The 18,067-nt window shown below is 31.3% G+C and overlaps 2 protein-coding genes across 4 annotated transcripts; one reads left to right on the top strand and one right to left on the bottom strand.

The window, feature by feature from the left end:
- Positions 1-1,921: 1,921 nt before the first annotated feature.
- LOC100787614 (trafficking protein particle complex subunit 13) lies at positions 1,922-8,522 on the top strand. 2 transcript variants are annotated; one of them, XM_003542712.5, is made up of 12 exons: positions 1,926-2,326; positions 2,419-2,503; positions 3,047-3,177; positions 3,313-3,415; positions 3,572-3,586; positions 5,074-5,219; positions 5,364-5,559; positions 5,929-6,003; positions 6,266-6,382; positions 6,581-6,625; positions 7,856-7,954; positions 8,098-8,522. In XM_003542712.5, exons 1-12 carry the CDS (start codon positions 2,037-2,039, stop codon positions 8,116-8,118), a joined length of 1,323 nt encoding a protein of 440 aa, XP_003542760.1. In that variant the 5' UTR covers positions 1,926-2,036; the 3' UTR covers positions 8,119-8,522. The 2 variants fall into 2 exon arrangements, with proteins under 2 accessions (XP_025980821.1, XP_003542760.1); XM_026125036.2 differs by lacking the exons at positions 7,856-7,954; positions 8,098-8,522 and adding an exon at positions 7,116-7,570 and having other exon boundaries at positions 1,922-2,326.
- Positions 8,523-10,102: 1,580 nt separating this feature from the next.
- Positions 10,103-13,340, bottom strand: LOC100786699 (stem-specific protein TSJT1). Of its 2 annotated transcripts, none has more exons than XM_003542710.5 (5): positions 13,160-13,340; positions 12,690-13,031; positions 11,347-11,584; positions 11,073-11,193; positions 10,103-10,609 (listed from the first exon to the last, which is right to left on the bottom strand). In XM_003542710.5, the coding sequence occupies exons 2-5, from the start codon at positions 12,896-12,898 to the stop codon at positions 10,404-10,406; spliced, it is 774 nt and encodes a 257-aa protein (XP_003542758.1). In that variant the 5' UTR covers positions 12,899-13,031; positions 13,160-13,340; the 3' UTR covers positions 10,103-10,403. The 2 variants fall into 2 exon arrangements, with proteins under 2 accessions (XP_003542758.1, XP_006594321.1); XM_006594258.4 differs by having other exon boundaries at positions 12,690-12,991; positions 13,160-13,247.
- Between the last annotated feature and the right edge of the window lie 4,727 nt (positions 13,341-18,067).

The following is an 18,067-nucleotide window of genomic DNA, read 5'->3' as shown; positions in this document are numbered from 1 at the left end:
ATAAATTTTGAACACATAAAAAGAGTTAAGAATGTTGTTGATGATATTCTTTCTCGTTTTGCAGGAATCCAACAAGATGAATTCTTCTAAGGTCTCCTACTAAAACATAAAACATAAAATGAAGTTCGACAATCAAGAATTGCTGGTACTTACAAATGAGTTTCACTATCCTGGTACTTCCATAACATACAGTACCAATACAGTCCCATGAGGGTACAAATACAAGGGTACCAATGGTTTTTTTTTTTCCATATTTAGACAAATGGGATTTTGATATAAGAAGAGAAACCCATGATACAAAACTCTTCCTAGCATACAATGGGAAGTTTTTCATACCCTTCCTGGTAGAACATAATAATAAATTGGTTTAATTCTTCCAAAAGGAGAAGAAGGATAAAAAGATTTATGATGCCAGTGGTTGTCATGGACAACAAACTCCTCAATTTTCATCCACTGATCTTTTCATAGAAGACTCATCAGACATTTTTTGCTCTGGAAATGTCCAAGAAGAAGAAAATGTTATTGTTACAAAGTTATCAAAGAGTTGATCAGAATAAAGACACGTCCTGCCAAAACATAACTATAAATTGAAGCAAGAATCTTCACTTTTGCCGAGACTTTGACATTGAGTCTTTTCATAAATAAGTTATTGTAAAAATGGGCCCTGTGACAAAGTAAATGAATAGTAATTTTACTATTCTTAACTGAATGGATCTTTTGTTTTCTTGCTCCATCTTTCTCTATAAAAAGAGCCTCGAAGTTCAGTTGTAACACACAGACACTAGAAAGATAGTGAGAGAAAGAGAAGTAAATGTTTGTAATGGTTTGTTACGAGCAATAATATCCAGTGTTCTTCGAATCTCCCCCCTTCCCCCTTGTTCTTCCTCCTATTTGTAAGTATGATATCTACCGTGTCCGGCTAAGTTTTTCGAAGGCTCCCTCAAGGGGCCTTATTTATCTTCATTTAGAAGATGTGAATATGATTTATAACCCAGACATTTACTTTATTTCTTCCTTTTTTTAAGAAAACCTAGGATTTGTAAGCTTGCAAAGGTGTGTCCTTGATATTTGTTTTCAAAAACGATGGAAGTTCTTTATGGTTAAGCTAATGCTTGGAGAAAAATAAGATCTTCGTAAGACCCAAAGAGTGTGGGCTGTTGGTGATTTTTAGTACTCAGCTTACTATCCAGAAAACCTAAAAGGTTCTTCTTATAAATAATTTAAAAAAAAGTCTAGGACCATCATATTTTATATATTTTTTAAATGAAATAACTTTCTGTGTCCACTTGAGGAGTGTCATCTATCCATCTAAATCAATATTTCCTTTTGCTTGCTCTTATAATTGTGTTTTGTCTAATTGTAACTTATGATATAGTATAATATAATTTAACTAGGATGCTCTGTCCCCTTTCCCTTGCTCTATTATGTTTATCTTTATCTTATTATTTGTTATTTTTGTCTTTATTTCTTGCTTGTTTTATTTTTACCTCTTTATTATTAGATTCCACTCAGTACTTCTTTGATATTAATTAATTTTAAATTTTTACCATAAATATATGTATAGTTTACATTTTCAATTTTTTCCAATAAGTGTTTGAACGAGAAATTCAAAATTGTAAGAAATTTGAAATATCTTGACATTTTATTTTATTTTTCATGTTTTAAATACTTGACTAGGATAGGTTATTTCAATTTTGCCGTAAAATTTTACTTTTATGTTTTTAAATGGATAAAATTCTAATATTAAATATTGTAGAAAATAAACAATTTCTTGTTTTGAAATATTTAATTATTTTGACAACGGTTTTTTTGATCGATCATAATTAGTGATGTTTCTAGGTTGCCATCAACTAAAATTATTTTTCTTTGAACATTCACTGGGTTCTTTCTGTAAAAAAAAAAAAAAAAATAGTAAATAATTTTGATTAGCATATTGGAGTGAGGGAAGCAAAAGGGCTAAGCACATAGCATGAATAATTTCTCATACATCATACTGAACTGAAGCATCTTCAAGTGAATAAGAAGAAGAAGAAGAGATGAGTCAGGTTGGTGGTCAGGGAGGAGGAGGATCTCATTCGCTGGCGTTCCGCGTGATGCGTTTGTGCCGCCCTTCCTTCAACGTCGAACCTCCACTCCGCCTCGACCCCACCGACCTCTTCGTCGGCGAGGACCTCTTCGACGACCCCGCTGCCAAACCCCACTCTTTCTCCTCCGCTGCCGCCCACGACGACGACTCCGATCCCAACTACCGTAACCGCTTCCTCCTCCGCCACTTCTCCGACGCCATGGGCCTCTCCGGCCTCCTCGTTCTCCCTCAGTCTTTCGGGTATTCCTTTCTCTCTCTCTCTCTCTCTCTCTCTCTCTCTCTTCAATTTGTTATCATTACTCAAATCAATTGCTCGCTGATTGATATTGCAGAGCCATTTATTTGGGGGAGACCTTCTGCAGCTACATCAGTATAAACAACAGCTCCAATTTTGAAGTCAGAGAAGTCCTTATCAAGGTCACTCACTACAACCTCTTTCCATATATCTTTAACAATCCACTCCACTCCTTATATTACGGAAACCATCGTAATAGCTCGCTCTATCAATGAATTTGTCAGCGGAACTCCCTTCACACATGTTTATATGTCAATTAGTATATTGTAATTGTAATACATTACATACACTAGGAAATAAAAGCATTCAAAGGAACGAAGAAAGGAAATGATGATATCTTTCTTTTTGTAACACTTGCTGATGTGTGAGAATCACTCATTTTATATAGGGGATGTGCTTAGCTTCTTTTCTAATTCCAAATGCTAGTTCGTGACTTGCAGCAGAGTTTGTGTTAATTTGTGGATAGCATTTGTATGCTTTTTCTGAAGTCATTTGTATTGGATAAATAGATAAGTAGAATATTCTTTTACAAGTTTCTTAGGTGAATTTGAGCAAATGAAATGTAAATATATTCGTAATATTGATAATAGTCAGAGTGCTGAATTTTTTTTTTATTCCTTTGACAATTTAATTTACTCAACTATTCAAAACTTTGTAACCGACAGGCTGAAATTCAAACAGAGAGACAGAGAATACTTCTTTTAGACACATCAAAATCGCCAGTTGAAACGATACGTGCGGGTGGGCGTTATGATTTTATTGTAGAACATGATGTGAAAGAGCTTGGACCTCACACGTAAGTTGTGACCCTCCAGTAATGTCCTTGTGTCTGTACATTCATGCTTGAATTTGGTTTAGTTTGAATATACTATGTTTCTTCTTTCTTTCATTTTTTAATTTTTTACTATTTTGATTGCACACATGTCCTTAGGCTGGTCTGCACTGCATTGTATAATGATGGTGACGGTGAGCGTAAATATCTTCCTCAATTTTTCAAGTTCATCGTTGCTAATCCACTTTCCGTTAGGACAAAGGTACTAATCTCTTTGTTAATGATATTTATTGAATTTTGAAGAAAATTATGTTCCCAAATAAAACAGTTATATAGTACCTGGGTCATTGAATGCTCACTGTTTGATCTTTCAGTATTTGCATAACTTACGTGCTTCTTGAATTTATTTTTTTTGCAGGTCCGTGTTATCAAGGTATGTCAATGATTTGAATATACTATTCAAGTGTAAGTGAATATATTTTTTCCTAGATAAACATGCTGGTCTTAATGCAGTAAAAAAGTCTAATCGTGTTCAATGTGTAGTATCGTTTTGTTAATGTTCAAATTTTCTGATTACACCATTCGAAGTATTGGGATCAGTATTATTTGCTAGTCCATGTGTGGAAAAGCATAATAAAACTTTTTGTTTTTAAAATCCATTAATACCAAAACAAACAATAAAATCCTTAATAGCATTATAGATACACAGAGTTTCCTTTTTAATTTTGGGTGTGTGTGTGTGTATTTCGAGCACATTGTCATCCAATGCTCGTAATATCAGTAAGAATCAATTCAAAGAAATGAAAGATTTTCTTGATAGGCAATAATAAATGTGTATAAATCTGTACATGCCTTGTCATTTCAATCTTATCCTCTTTTAAAAATTCTGTAGTAATTGCTTCTCCTATTTACTTTCTTGATTAGATGCTATCAGGTATCAGCAATGAATCTGGTGTAGCCAATCATAAAACAGCATGAGCTTACTATCTACAGTTTCATATCCATTTCAAATATCACTTTTTCTTTTTAGAAAAACCATTGCTGAATCATTACTACATACTCTCGGTTATTGCAAATAGTTGTTGTCTTTCTTTGTGAATGTATTAAAAGGAATCCAGCAATCCTATCGTGCTCTTTCGTGAAGAATGATGATACAGAAAATCCTTATCCTTAAGTTAAACAATCCTTAAAATCTATTCTTTTCACTATTTGTGATTTATTATTTAATAATGGATTTGGTATTAAGAATTCTTTTATTATTTTTTGTAAAAAATCCCCATAGAATTTGATCATTAGATATGCTAAATTGAAGTATTTGAAGTACTTTTAACTCCTGAAATTGCATGAACATATTTTATATGTTCATATGTTCAGGGCCTTCTGTCTTTGCCAAAGCTCTAGTCCTCAATATTGGGTTGATGTCTAATCATCACTTGTATTTTTATTAACAATTACGAAAAAATACCACCCTTGTTGTTTCGTTTAATGGTTTCAAAAATTTGTAAAGCAAATGGTAAAATTTTCATTCCCTTGTTTTCATGATTTCCTTCACAAAATGTTGAAAATACGAAATAAAATGAAAAACAAGGTGGCATTTTTAAAATTATCAATGAATACAAGGTAACAAAAAAATGAAAACGGAAACTAACCGAACATCTCCTAAGTTCTTTAACCTTTATGCTTGAAAATATTAACTAGCCATGCCCCTTTGTTTCTAGAAGCTTTGACATGTTAAACTGTCCCTGGTTTTAGACATATACGTATTTGTCAGGGTTTATTTGTTATCAGTATTTTTGTAGAAAAAATGTCATGTGCTCTAATTCAGTTCAAGGCTTTATGGAAATAATATCAGCTCTATAAACTGAAGTGTCTGCCCCTACCTAATGTTGTGCATCAAATTATCTACTTGATCTGTTTCAGGAGACTACCTTTTTGGAAGCTTGTATTGAAAACCATACAAAATCAAACCTTTTCATGGACCAAGTTGATTTTGAACCTGCTCAGTATTATAGTGCAACAATACTTAAAGGTGATGGGCACCATTCTGAGAAAGATAGTCCTACAAGGTCAGTGCTATAGTATTTCTTTTGGTGTCAAGCATTCTAGAATTCAACAAATACCAAAATTTGGCCATTATTTACGTTATTTTTTGGTTCATCTAGTGTAAGTATATTTATTTTTATTGATTATAAAGCAAATTAAATTTTCAGGGAGATATTTAAGCCACCAATACTAATTAGATCTGGTGGAGGAATTTACAACTATCTCTATCAATTGAAAACGTTATCAGATGGTTCGCCTCAAACAAAAGTTGAAGGAAGTAATGTTCTTGGTAAACTCCAGATAACATGGCGAACAAATTTGGGTGAACCCGGTCGTTTGCAGACCCAGCAAATATTGGGGACAGTAAGTGTTGTTTCTTCGATAATGATAGTCAATAGATGAATTAGTTATTTAGTTTGTTGTTTGTTAAATATCACTAAGCATGACAAAGTTGATGGTTAGACGTCTTTGTTTCTGCATAACTGTATACGAATCCTGTATGACATGTTTTACTTTATCCCTCACTTTTCTAAATAATAATTGATGATAACGTGCTTAATGTTCAAATACTGCTATGCTTTTAAATTATTATTATTTAGTTTTTTTTAATAAATTATGCTTTTCCTTCAGTTTTCTGAACTATTCTTTTAAATTTATTGTTTCAGCTGTCTGAATCATGATTATTTAGTTTTCTCAAACACCAGTATTTTGTCTGAAAATATTTATTTGCAGCCAGCAACAAAGAAGGAGATTGAGTTGCAAGTTGTAGAGGTTCCGTCTATAATTAACCTTCAAAAACCATTCATGGTAATTTTTTATCCATTGGTCTTGTGCTACTCATTATAAACTAGAAATTGCATCTTAAATAAAATAGTCTAGGTTACTTCTGGGCAATGGGTCATTTTTCATCCTATGTAGCAGGCTAGCAGTTATTGGTAGAGTCTATTCACCACTCAGGGAATAGGGATAGCAATTTCTTATCATGTTCTACTTTTAATCCTTAAGTTTATTCTACCAACTGAAGCAAACAAAAATTTGGAAGCTAAAGTTGTTTGCTTGTTGTTTACAGCTAAAATTGAATCTTACAAACCAGACAGATAGAGAGCTGGGCCCATTTGAAGTTGGCTTATCTCAAAATGTTTCATATGGGGAGAGAGTTGTTATGATTAATGGCCTTCAATCAATGGTAATGCATTTTGTCTGGATCTTCTCTGTCTTAGATTGTCAACATTATACCTTTATTTTCCCCTGGTATATGGTGCTCTTGTATAAAAAATTCAAAATATTTCTGTTTTGGAGTATGATATTGTCATTGTGGAAAGTCCTAGTGCTTGAATTTTGCTTGCAGTTAACTCTGACATAAGACATTGGAAACTATGTACAGGTTTTATCAGAGGTTCAGGCTTTAGGATCTACAAATTTCCACCTGGTATGACTTTAAAGAATTATGCTCTTATATTTATCAGATGTCTTTGATAGGGGTATTGAAATTTTGAAATCATATTACTTAACAACATTTAGTCAGTTCCTAGCCTACTTACTAAAATTCATTCATTTATAGTCATCAGCTTTTTTCATATCTGATAAAATATTTATTTTCTCCCAAATTGCTATTATTTTTGCTGCCACATGTTGTGGATAAGTCACTGTCAAATCCCTTGTATTTTTTCACTCCATGTATAAATTGGATCTTTAGATTGTAATGCAACAAAAAGTGCATCTTTATAGGTGTGTCAGTTAGGAAGGTTTATGCCTGGATACACTCATACACCTATGTAGTTTTCTCTTATCATTGATTATGAGACACTCCTATGTTATAATAATGATTGAGGAATATCCTCTAAAACTCCAGATGAATGTTAATTGTAGTTTCTTTATTTTTTAAATGGGGACCAATTGTTGTTATTATTATCTGATAGAGGAATTGAGCTAATAAGATGGAAAGTAGAGCTAGGATGTATGCTAGGAGACCAAGGTTTTTAAATGGGGACCAAGGGTGTACGCTAGGAGTGCTAAGATGGAAAGTAGAGGAATGGAGCTTCATGACTCATGAGGTAAGCGTGGGAAACATGAGAAAGAATAAATTTTGGGATCTACATTGTGCAAACATAGCAGGTGGGACAGGATTAGTCGGGAGAACAATCAGTTAGCCAGGGGATTAACGAGGTAGTCATGACAGAAGGGGGGGAATGGAACTTCTGAGTGGGAAGGGAGGCAGCAGATCCCTCGGAGTCTGCAACCATTTTCATTTCGTTTGAGTGCTTTGTTCATTTATATTAAGTTTGGTAGTTCTTTGGATACTGATTTCTCTCCGAGATTTGTAGCTAGAAGGGTTTCCTTGTTGATAATTTAATAAAACAATCCCTATTCAATATATGTTTCCATCATTATCAACTTTGGCTGTTGCTTAATAACTGATTTATTTATTTAGTCGTCATTTCCCAGGATGTCATGTAACAAAAGACACGTAGAAGTTGACATGACTATTATGAAGAAAAATAAATGTTACAAATTACAATTCAGTTCATGACATGGTTTGCATCTTACTACTCTACAAATACAGAGTATTAGTTAACAATACTGCAAAGAAAAAAACGTTACAAATTACAATTCAGTGCATAGCATCGATTACATCTTACTATGCTTTACAAATATGCAGAATCTCATAGCTACTAAACCTGGAATTCAGAGAATTACGGGAATTACAGTTTTTGATACTAGGGAGATGAAATCTTATGAACCACTTCCAGATTTAGAGGTTAGTTCAAGTTGTATGAATTGATTGCGTTTCATGGGCAGATATATGTTCCTTATATAAATTTCTATATCATACTTGACTAGACCTTTGTCCTTCGAACCCCAAAAGTTAGGACAACATTCTGATTTCTTTAGTTGCTGCAGATTTTTGTGGACATGGATTAAAATTGTGGCTACCGCATCCAATTTGGTCAGAAGTGGTTGACAGCAACATTGATCTGCTGCTGTTATCCTCAGTTAAATGTCCTTTGTCATCAATGTGCCTAATCAGACCTACCAAGTTCCCAATTGGTGGCTCTGATGCCACTAGGCTTAGAATTCTCTTCCGGTTAGGGCCAATGAATCCTGCATGATCATCAAAGCCTTATTGGACTAATTACAAAATTCTGTAACTAAATTGGAGTGATGAGTGGTTGATTACGTGCTGAGAGACCAAGTACTTGCTTCTATTGGTTCAAGTGGCTCGGTTATTTTGATTGTCTTGAAAACCAATCCACTGTCACAATAGATGGTTTACATTTTGCAGTTTCTTTTATTGTGGTAAATGGTCAATATACTAATGTATCTTATGTACTGTGAATTATATTAATTATTAGAAATTATCAATTTAGTATGGATTTCTTAGGCTATGTTTGGATTGATGGAACGAAATGGAAGGGAATGGAGTGGAATATAACGGAATAAATTTCTCATTCTATCCTTTGGATATGATTTTTTTTTTTTTTGAAAAATAAACGTCCATTCTTCAAAATCTCATCCTGGGTTTACTAGAGTCGCTCAATCACTCTCAACATCATCTTTGCTTGCTTGCAATCCATGCCAAGGTATCAAATTTTCATATTAAGTCTACGTAACTTCCATGATATTGGTTGTTGAGTGCACATGCTGCAAGTTAGAGAGGAAAGGGAGGAAGAATTAGAACGCAACGAAATAAAATACTGAAAATATAGCTATCATGAATGAGAAGACTAGTCACAACGTGGAGCAAAACCATTAATAACCGTCAGGTTGAGAGAGAAAAATATTTACGGTTTCATTGCATACACTCCAATTTGAAGGGGAAGGAAAACAGCTAAAATGATGGGATTGGATTGAATGGGTTCCATCACTTCCCATTCTCTTCCATTGTTTATTTTCCAATATAAACAATTGACCTTAATCCCACTCTGTTCCGTCTCCTCTCACCAATCCAAACATACCCTAAGGAAACGAAGAAATTTATTGCTCTTTGCAAAGCAGAAGGGCTTGCAAATATATAATAGCTAGATAAAAACACTATTTCCGTCTCATTTTATATGTAGTTTAACTTCAAAGTAATGAATACAGAGAAAAATATTTGCTATCAATTTTCATGATAAAATAACCTTATTTAACTAAAATACTTATACTATACAATTATATATCTATTAGTACATTTATTTTTTAGAGTATTACTGGAAAAAGGTAATTAATATTTCTTGAAATTCTAAAGTTACATAATTTGAGATATAAGCATCTCCAAAAGTAACAAATCAAATGAGATAGAGGGAATAAAGTGATTACAGTACACGATCATGCCTATTAGAGTATCACTTATAAATTTCAATTACTAATTGTCGATATTAAGAGTTTATTCAAGTTTAATTGTTGTCCAGTTCTTGTTTAAAATTAGAAATGATAGGAATAAGAATAAATAATTGAACATATCCACTGTTATTGTTTTTAAAGGCTTCTGCTATGTAGAATAGCTAAAAATTAAACGAGATGTTTATGAAATTTTATGACATACAAATTATTTATAAATATTTTCCTTTTAAAAATTTAGTCCCCCATTATATCTGGTCAAAACCTGATAATAGTGAATCGTCCAGGTTAGCAACAACGTGTTTTAAATGTAAAAGAGAAATAAATATTTGTTTTATAAATCAATAATTATATTTAGATTTTTTTTTTTCAGATGTTAAAGAGAAATCATTTTTAAAGTCTTATAAATTTCGATCCTTTAAATTTTAATCTTTCCTATCTCGGTTCCATTAGTTCTCCAAATCTATAATCCAAATTTGAGTGCGACTAATTTTCTCCTTGTCAGCTTCGGCATGTTAAGTACATAAGAATAACAAAAATTACACATCTGATTTGCAAAAAATAAGAAAAAAATTGCACATCTGAATTCGAAACTTAAACTGTTATTCATGAAGCAAATGACTAAAGTCATTCTCAACTTCCGATCATAGATTTGTTGCATATGTACACAAGCTAAAAGAAAATGAAATCCCGAAAGTGCTAATAAGTCACCCCATTACATATTATGTTGCTAACACCATTAAAAACATAAAAGAAAAAAAGTTCCTTATAGTAGGGTTTTTTTTTCAATGTGTTTATTTTTTTTTAATAATAATTGTAATTATTCCAATCGATATTTAATCACCCTTAAATTTTCTCATTCATCTCTCCCAATATATTTTACAAACTCATGGTTGAATGCATGCTTGTGAGTCCCCCCAAGGAGCCCAATTGGCCTCACTTCCAACACGTGGCATCATTGACTTTGATTGAGAGTCCACAGAAAAATTGGCTCCACACATAACCCCTTCGCTATCAACTCTTGGCATTGGCTTCATTTTCCTCGTAGGATGCTCATAGCTCATTAGACCATGCCCACTATGAAGCATACACCCTGCAATTTAATTCAACACCATTCATGCATTGTATTCCAAACATAACATAAGCCATATAATTCCAATTTTCCAATGCTTCAATGTTGCTCTTATCATATAATTGAACTAATTAATTTCATTTCATTCAAAAGTTGTTCATTTGAATGATGGCTTAGGATAAAGAGCAATAATGATTTAAAAGTTTACACATAATAATTATTTAAAAGTCATAAGAATAATATTTTTTTATTAATTGATAATATATATTATATACTATATAGATTTTTATATTGTCAATTCACAGAAATTAAACTTCAAAAAAAAAAAAACTACTACTACAACATAAGTTGTGGTTATGATTGACATCCTAAAACAAAAGAAAATTAGAAATCATGATTAGGAAATCCTCCTTTGGGAGCTTTCATAGTTGTAAATTATAAAATATTAATTTTACGATAGGTAGAGATACTAAATTTAACATACCAGTGGGGAATGGTGCAAATGATTTAGCACAACTTGCTTTTATCAGCTCCAAATTCTCAGAAATAACTATAGAACCATCAGCTGCAACACCCCAGAAAAGCTCAATTTGTCCATTAGAACCCTGCTCAAACACAACATGTTTGTATATTAGCATTAGAAGGGATTAATCATTAGTAATTAACATCACCATGTACATACATTATTATAAAACCTCACATTTCCTTTATTTATGTTTAAAATTGCACATGAACAGAGATTCAGAAAAAAGCCTTACCAATGCAGTAAAAACTGTTCCATCCTTATTGTCATAGATCACAAATCCAAAACTGCCTTCAAGTTCAATGAGGACCTGATCAGCTGGGTATGGACCCCTGTCACGAAGTGTCCTATAGGCTTCTATGATAAACATTGCATCATTTGTTCCCTTTGATAGACCATACTGCTTTATGAGCTTGCTTAGGTTGTTTAGGCTCCCAAGGAAAATGCAGTATATGTTATCCAAAACACAAAACCTGTGTGTGTGACACATCTTTTGTAAGAGAATGAGAAACAAATCTTAATGCACATTCATTTCTCAAATTTTAGATCCAATCAAATCTCATTGTTTTAAGTTGCCATGAAATTTAAACACAAACTGTACATTTGTTACACTTTTTTCAATCACTTTTTTTAATAAAAAAAATCACTTTTAAAGGTTTTTCTTGTGTTTATTTTAACTTTTCAAAATAATAAAAAACTTACAAGAATATAAAATCTGGTTCAGATCAAAAACTATTTTGAATTTGATTGATATTCAGAAATTTTTTTTAGTCATGAGTCAAAGATCAAGCTAAAGGAAAATGGAGAAAAGCATCGGGGGTGTTATGTGATGCAAAGGTACCGATCAAGCTAAAGGGAAAGTTTTATCGGACTGCGGTAAGACCGACGATTTTGTACGGAACAGAATGTTGGGCGGTCAAGAGCCAACATGAGAATAAAATCGGTGTAGCGGAGATGAGGATGTTGCGGTGGATGTGTGGTAAGACTTGACAGGATAAAATTAGAAACGAAGCTATTAGAGAGAGGGTTGGAGTAGCGCCTATTGTAGAGAAGATGGTGGAAAATAGACTTAGGTGGTTTGGGCATGTAGAGAGAAGACCGGTAGACTCTGTAGTGAGGAGAGTAGACCAGATGGAGAGAAGACAAACAATTCGAGGCAGAGGAAGACCCAAAAAGACTATAAGAGAGGTTATAAAAAAAGATCTCGAAATTAATGGTTTGGATAGAAGTATAATACTTGATAGAACATTATGGCGGAAGTTGATCCATGTAGCCGACCCCACCTAGTGGGATAAGGCGTTGTTGTTGTTGTTGTATGAGTCAAAGATCACGAATATTTATCAATCCACTAAATCAGATACTATTTCTCTAACTTCCGTTGCTCAATTATTACGACTTGTCATGAAATTTAAATACAAAGTTCTCATAATACCAATTATTTTAATTTTAAAAGGTTGACTTTTATGATCATAAACAAACATAAATTAACTTATATTTTTTAAAAGTATCTGAAATCTCTAAAAAGTTATTATTTTACATCAAAAGTCACTTATTTTAAAGAAAGCTAGGGGCACATACCCGTGATGAATGGAGGCCTTGTTTGAAGGGGAATAAGCTAGCAAAGCATCATTTCCAAAGCTAACGGAGAAAGCATTGGAGGGATTGTAGGACTGGAATTCCTGAAGGATTTCATTTGGAAGTTTAGACCTTTTTGATGAATTCAAAGAAGCAGGGCTGTTTAGCTCTTCTGGTGGATTGACCAACTTGTCCTTGAAAATTCCCAACATCTTAATTTGTCTCTTCCTCTGGCTCTGTATTGTTGTTCCCCTCCAATGTTACCAGTACTCTCCTTTTCTTCCCTTCTCCAAGGATTGTATAGGCTTTCTCAAAGAAATGAACAAGTATCAATACAGCAACTAACTGCAAAAAAAAACATCAAATCTCTGAGCTATTGAACAATGAGCAATAGCAATCATCATGCACACGAACAAATGCAAACTCTCTAAAATGTAGGGAAGGAAAAGGAGAAAGGGAGAGAAAAAGTTTACCAAAATCAGTAATAATCCAAAAAGATTCAGATAGAGAATGAGATTCAATGATTGCCTTTGAAAACGGAGGTAGAATGATTCATTCACAGCATGTGGCTAAATATATAGAGAGCTTGTGTCATGTTGGCACTTTTATCCAAACTAACAAGTAGGTAAGCAGAACATTAAAATAGTAATAGATTATTATTAGATAGGTAAATCCAACAACTATTGCTTATAAATAGAAAAAATATTACTTTTCATACTCATCAGTTTTTAATTGTGCTATATCAAAGGCATCATATGGATCCAAGATACAAATATATTTGTTATACATGAATTACTTTAATCCATTTTAGATTTATTATTCACGAAAAATAAATTTGTTTAAGTTGGATAAAATCATTATAAAAGTAAGATTTTTCCTCCAAATATTTAAGATAATTATATATCAAAACTTGAATCCGAGATTTTTGATTAAAATAAAATAATTTCACATCAATTAATCTATGTGTGTGATGACATTCATTTCAGATTATTTGTATAACTAAAATTAGATTTTTTTTTATAATTAAAAAGTTAGTCAAACAAATGAACTAAATATAGAAATAAATAACATGACTAGTATAAATTTAGAATGAGAGAGAAAAACTTCTTTCATAAATTCATTAAAATAATTAATCTCTATGGTTTGTTTTGTTATTATTTTCTTTAATGAGTAATCTGTGTGATTTTGTATTGTGTTGGTCAATGTAATAATCATATCTAAAGCTCGGAGAATAATTAACAGTTCCTCTTATCCACATAGCCAACAACATATGACAGTGATCTGAGTCAGCACAGTTGCAATGTGTTCATTCCTTAAACGTCAAAAACCGCGTTTACTATGACAATGGTACTTGTGGTTTGTTGTTCTGCCACTGCCACCCACAGATTATGTCCATCTTTGTTGATTTGTCTAATTTGGATCTTGTATCTTCTAAAAGTGAGGCCGTAGAATTTTATTGTCAGATTTCGATTTGAAATTCATATCATTGCATAAGTAAATTAATTTTGTGCTGTTTGAAGGTTCAATCAAATTAATACTCAATATATCCATATGTTTTATGAAAGTTTACTTTTCTGGAATACATTAGACTTGCCAAAGAATAACGATTTTGTTTCATCTCTTTCCATTCTTTTCAGTAGGCTTTAAATCAACTTTCTAATATCGAAGATTAATTTTAGCGAATTTTTTAATTGCAGAGAGGAAGCATAGACGTTTGCATAAATAAAAGGCATGTTTTTTTTTTTTGCACAGAGAAAGACATAATATAACAATTAACAACACAAAAAATTCAAAATATAAGAGATCATTATAATTGGATTTTAATTTCAGTAATCTATTATTTGATTCATAACTAAATGTTTCACACACAAGATCTGATCGGAAGGGTCCCAACATGGTGGATAAAGCAGACGGCTTCATTAATTAGCAACGATGACTTCCAGTGAGCAACAAGATCTGTATACATTTATACAGATACTCCAATGCCAAAGTTAGAGAATATAATATTAGTAATGAGATTAAGATGTATTAGTAGACATGAAATATCTTATATAGTATGGTAGATGAAAGTTAGAGAATATAATATTAGTAGTGAGATTAAGATGTATATTAGTAGACATGAAATATCTTATATAGTAGTAGATGAAAGAAAAGTTAATTAAGTAATTATTATGGATCATGGGTCACATCAATAGATTGAAGATAAATCCTTAAATAAAATCTTAGATTTTGTGAATAAAAAGAATAATTAAAATGAGAGTTTCTCTTAAAGATACTAAAAAGGTTTTTTTTTTATATAGAGATTAATCATAAATAAAATTAATAAATATTTTTTTATTTTATATTCCGGTGACTAAAAAATTATAAATATGAAAATCATACAATTATAATATATTTAATCAAATAAATTACATAACTTGCAATTGCTGTTTATGCAATCTCATGTTTTGAAATCATAGAATGATCCGTTTATTGGAACAGTGGGTTTAAATATATAACAATAAAAAAGAATATAAGAATGTAAGATATAGACTTTGTATTTTATAAACATGAGATGTATTTGTCTTCGTATGCATATAAGTCCGTCGTCACTTCACATGAGCTTGTAGCCCAAAGCAGATGGAAGTCTATTGCGGTTTTGCCTTTATAAAAAAATGAAGAAGAATATATATATATATATATAGAGAGAGAGAGAGAGAGAACTCTTTGAGATTATGTGTTTGATTTGGAGAATAAAAATAGAAGAATTTTTTAAAAAATTAAAATAAAGTGTAAAAATTATATATCCCATAAAAAATATAAAATTTCTCTCCCATATCATTTCTCTTTTATCTATCAAACACCCTATAAGCGGCAGATTGTATTCTTGTACCTATGTACCTGATACTGGGATGTGAGCAGAAGAAGGCAAAGATTTGATTTAATTTGGTTTCTGATTCATATAGAAAGACAATTTGACATATGGTAGTGAATGAATTGTTGACATGAAAGTTTGAATTGTTGATCCCACTATATTAGAAATTTGAATAAAATGGATAAGTAATAAAAGAGTAGTGGAAAGTTTTCTAGAGCTTTATCGAGTGGGAAATAATTCTGATGTGAGGTGGATATATATATATATATATATATATATATATATATATATATATATATATATATATATATATATATATATATAGGAATTGTTGGTAGCTTTATTTTCTTGAATAAGTCATTTTAAAAAATAATGAAAGGATAAAAATTCAAAATGAAGTGATATTTTTTGGCTTTCACATCTCATATGCTTGGTGCTTGGGTTTAATTTAACAGGGCCCCTATTCTTTTATGTTATTCTGAAAGTACTATACATATAGTAGAAACAAAAAATATGAAGACAACAAAATATGATCTATTTTGGGACCTAGCTTCATGTTTTTTTTTTTTGTATCATATTATCCATATTTAAAATAATATTTAAACAACATTTTCATTCCATATATTTTTGTAAGTATATTATCATATTACTGATGTGGTTGGGAATTTGTGAGTACGGCGCAAGTGGGGGAAAATGGGTTACGTTGTTCCATTCCATCTCACCACGTAATCTCAAAGGGCATCATATATGTGCTGATAAATGCACCTTATCACTTCTCTAGTTCTAACAATTAATTTTTTTTTGGATAAAATTATGTCAACAATAACATATTTCTTCTTTTGATTTTGAGATGTTAATATTAAAAAATGAAAAATAAAATAGTAACTATATACGACATTACCTTACAACTTACAATTTTTTTATGGTCAAATTATAAAATTGATTAGATGAACATATATGGAATAATGAAAATATATTAGTAACATACCTGTTAAATATTTAAATATTTACGGATTTTTATATTTAGTAAATTTAATTATAATGTAATAACCATATAAAATGTGTGAGTATTCATTCATAAATTATTATGTGTCGAAAATTTATTAACTTATATAATAATTATTTTAAAATTTATACCTAAGACATATAATATCTGAGCCCTTAGTAAATGTATGTTACTAATTATGATTAATATAAAATTGATTGAGTAACAATATAGCATCTCATTTTTTTTAACCAAGTTATATATATATATATCGTGTGAAACAGTCAACGGACTCTCTTTTTATATACATGCTGTATTTGATCTAGCGATTATTATACGTAGTCATACATGTAAACATAGACTCAAATTTTGATATATATATATATATATATATATATATTTTGTTATGTTTTTGTTAAGAGAGAAGTAAATTTTGTAGCTTATTTTTTTTAGCTCCGACAACAAAATTTAAAGTCGGTAATGAGGTATTTGATTACATAGAACAATATATTTATGACATTATTAATACTGAAACGAATTTGAGCTTTTTTGTTTTAAAAGAAAAAGTTATTTAATTCTTTTAAAAAAATTATTGATACCCATGTTGCCTAAGCGCTTGAATCATTGTCACTGCAGGAGTTTAAATATTGAGTGCAAACGATATTCCATTTTTGGGTTCTCAATGTACCAAACTGAATAATTAATAGAAACAAAAGTAGTATATATATTTAGTCCATTATCCGATCCCTAACTTTAATGATTCATCTCTAATTATTAAACCACTCTGTCTTATTAACAATTCTAATTATCAAAAACGTATTTATCATACATGTAATGGAACTAGGTAAGTGGTTGATTATTGGCTGTTGCGGCAACAAAATCATGGGAGCTATTTTTCATTATTTTTGGTATAAAATCAATCACATTTTGTATACAAAGCAACATAGAGAAAATAAGGAGGTCTTCATCAAAGAAAAAGAGAATGAAGAGGTGACTCTGTTCTATCATGAATGATAAATCTAAATTACTGGCAGAGAAAAAAAGGATGGTAGATCCGAATGTAGTTGCAACTGCAGCTCCACATTAATGAACAATTAATTAGTTATTACATTATAACAGCCTTTTTGTGGTCCCATACCCCCTTACAAAAAGAAAAAGGTACACCATTAATCTTTTGAAACAACATGTATGCTAACTTTTTTTTGGTTATTGTACGCCAAGAATTTGTTAATAAAATTAGGTTTCTTTCATTTTCCATTAGAAACAATATTATTTCATTCTGGCGGATTTTGATTTAGTTTGTTATTAACACTTTTTTGCAGTCTTAATTTCTTTTCTTTTATCTCGTTAGTTTTTTCATTAAAAATTACTTCTTTAGGTGGGAAATGCATTAGATATTTTACTTAAATTAGTATATCTTTTAATAGATTATACAGTAGTTCCAAGATCCTGGTCTCTTAATAGAAAAAGTATGCGCATAATCAGGGGCAGATGCACTCTAGGGGTATGAGACAATTGTCCCACAAGATACTTTACTTTACC

Source organism: Glycine max, chromosome 13, assembly GCF_000004515.6.
Source record: "Glycine max cultivar Williams 82 chromosome 13, Glycine_max_v4.0, whole genome shotgun sequence".
NCBI classification, from domain to species: domain Eukaryota; kingdom Viridiplantae; phylum Streptophyta; class Magnoliopsida; order Fabales; family Fabaceae; genus Glycine; species Glycine max.
The sequence above is the reverse complement of the archived record's forward strand: the minus strand, read 5'-3'. Positions and strand labels throughout refer to the sequence as shown.

Excerpts from the sequence above, each read along its gene's own strand:
- LOC100787614 (XM_003542712.5), top strand. The coding sequence starts at position 2,037 with ATGAGTCAGGTTGGTGGTCAGGGAGGAGGAGGATCTCATTCGCTGGCG. Across the intron at positions 3,178-3,312 it reads AAAGAGCTTGGACCTCACAC|GCTGGTCTGCACTGCATTGT; the intron begins GTAAGTTGTGAC and ends ACATGTCCTTAG. Across the intron at positions 5,220-5,363 it reads GAGAAAGATAGTCCTACAAG|GGAGATATTTAAGCCACCAA; the intron begins GTCAGTGCTATA and ends TTAAATTTTCAG.
- LOC100786699 (XM_003542710.5), bottom strand. The coding sequence starts at position 12,898 with ATGTTGGGAATTTTCAAGGACAAGTTGGTCAATCCACCAGAAGAGCTA. Across the intron at positions 11,585-12,689 it reads AAGGCCTCCATTCATCACGG|GTTTTGTGTTTTGGATAACA; the intron begins GTATGTGCCCCT and ends TCACACACACAG. Across the intron at positions 10,610-11,072 it reads ATTTGCACCATTCCCCACTG|GGTGTATGCTTCATAGTGGG; the intron begins GTATGTTAAATT and ends ATTAAATTGCAG.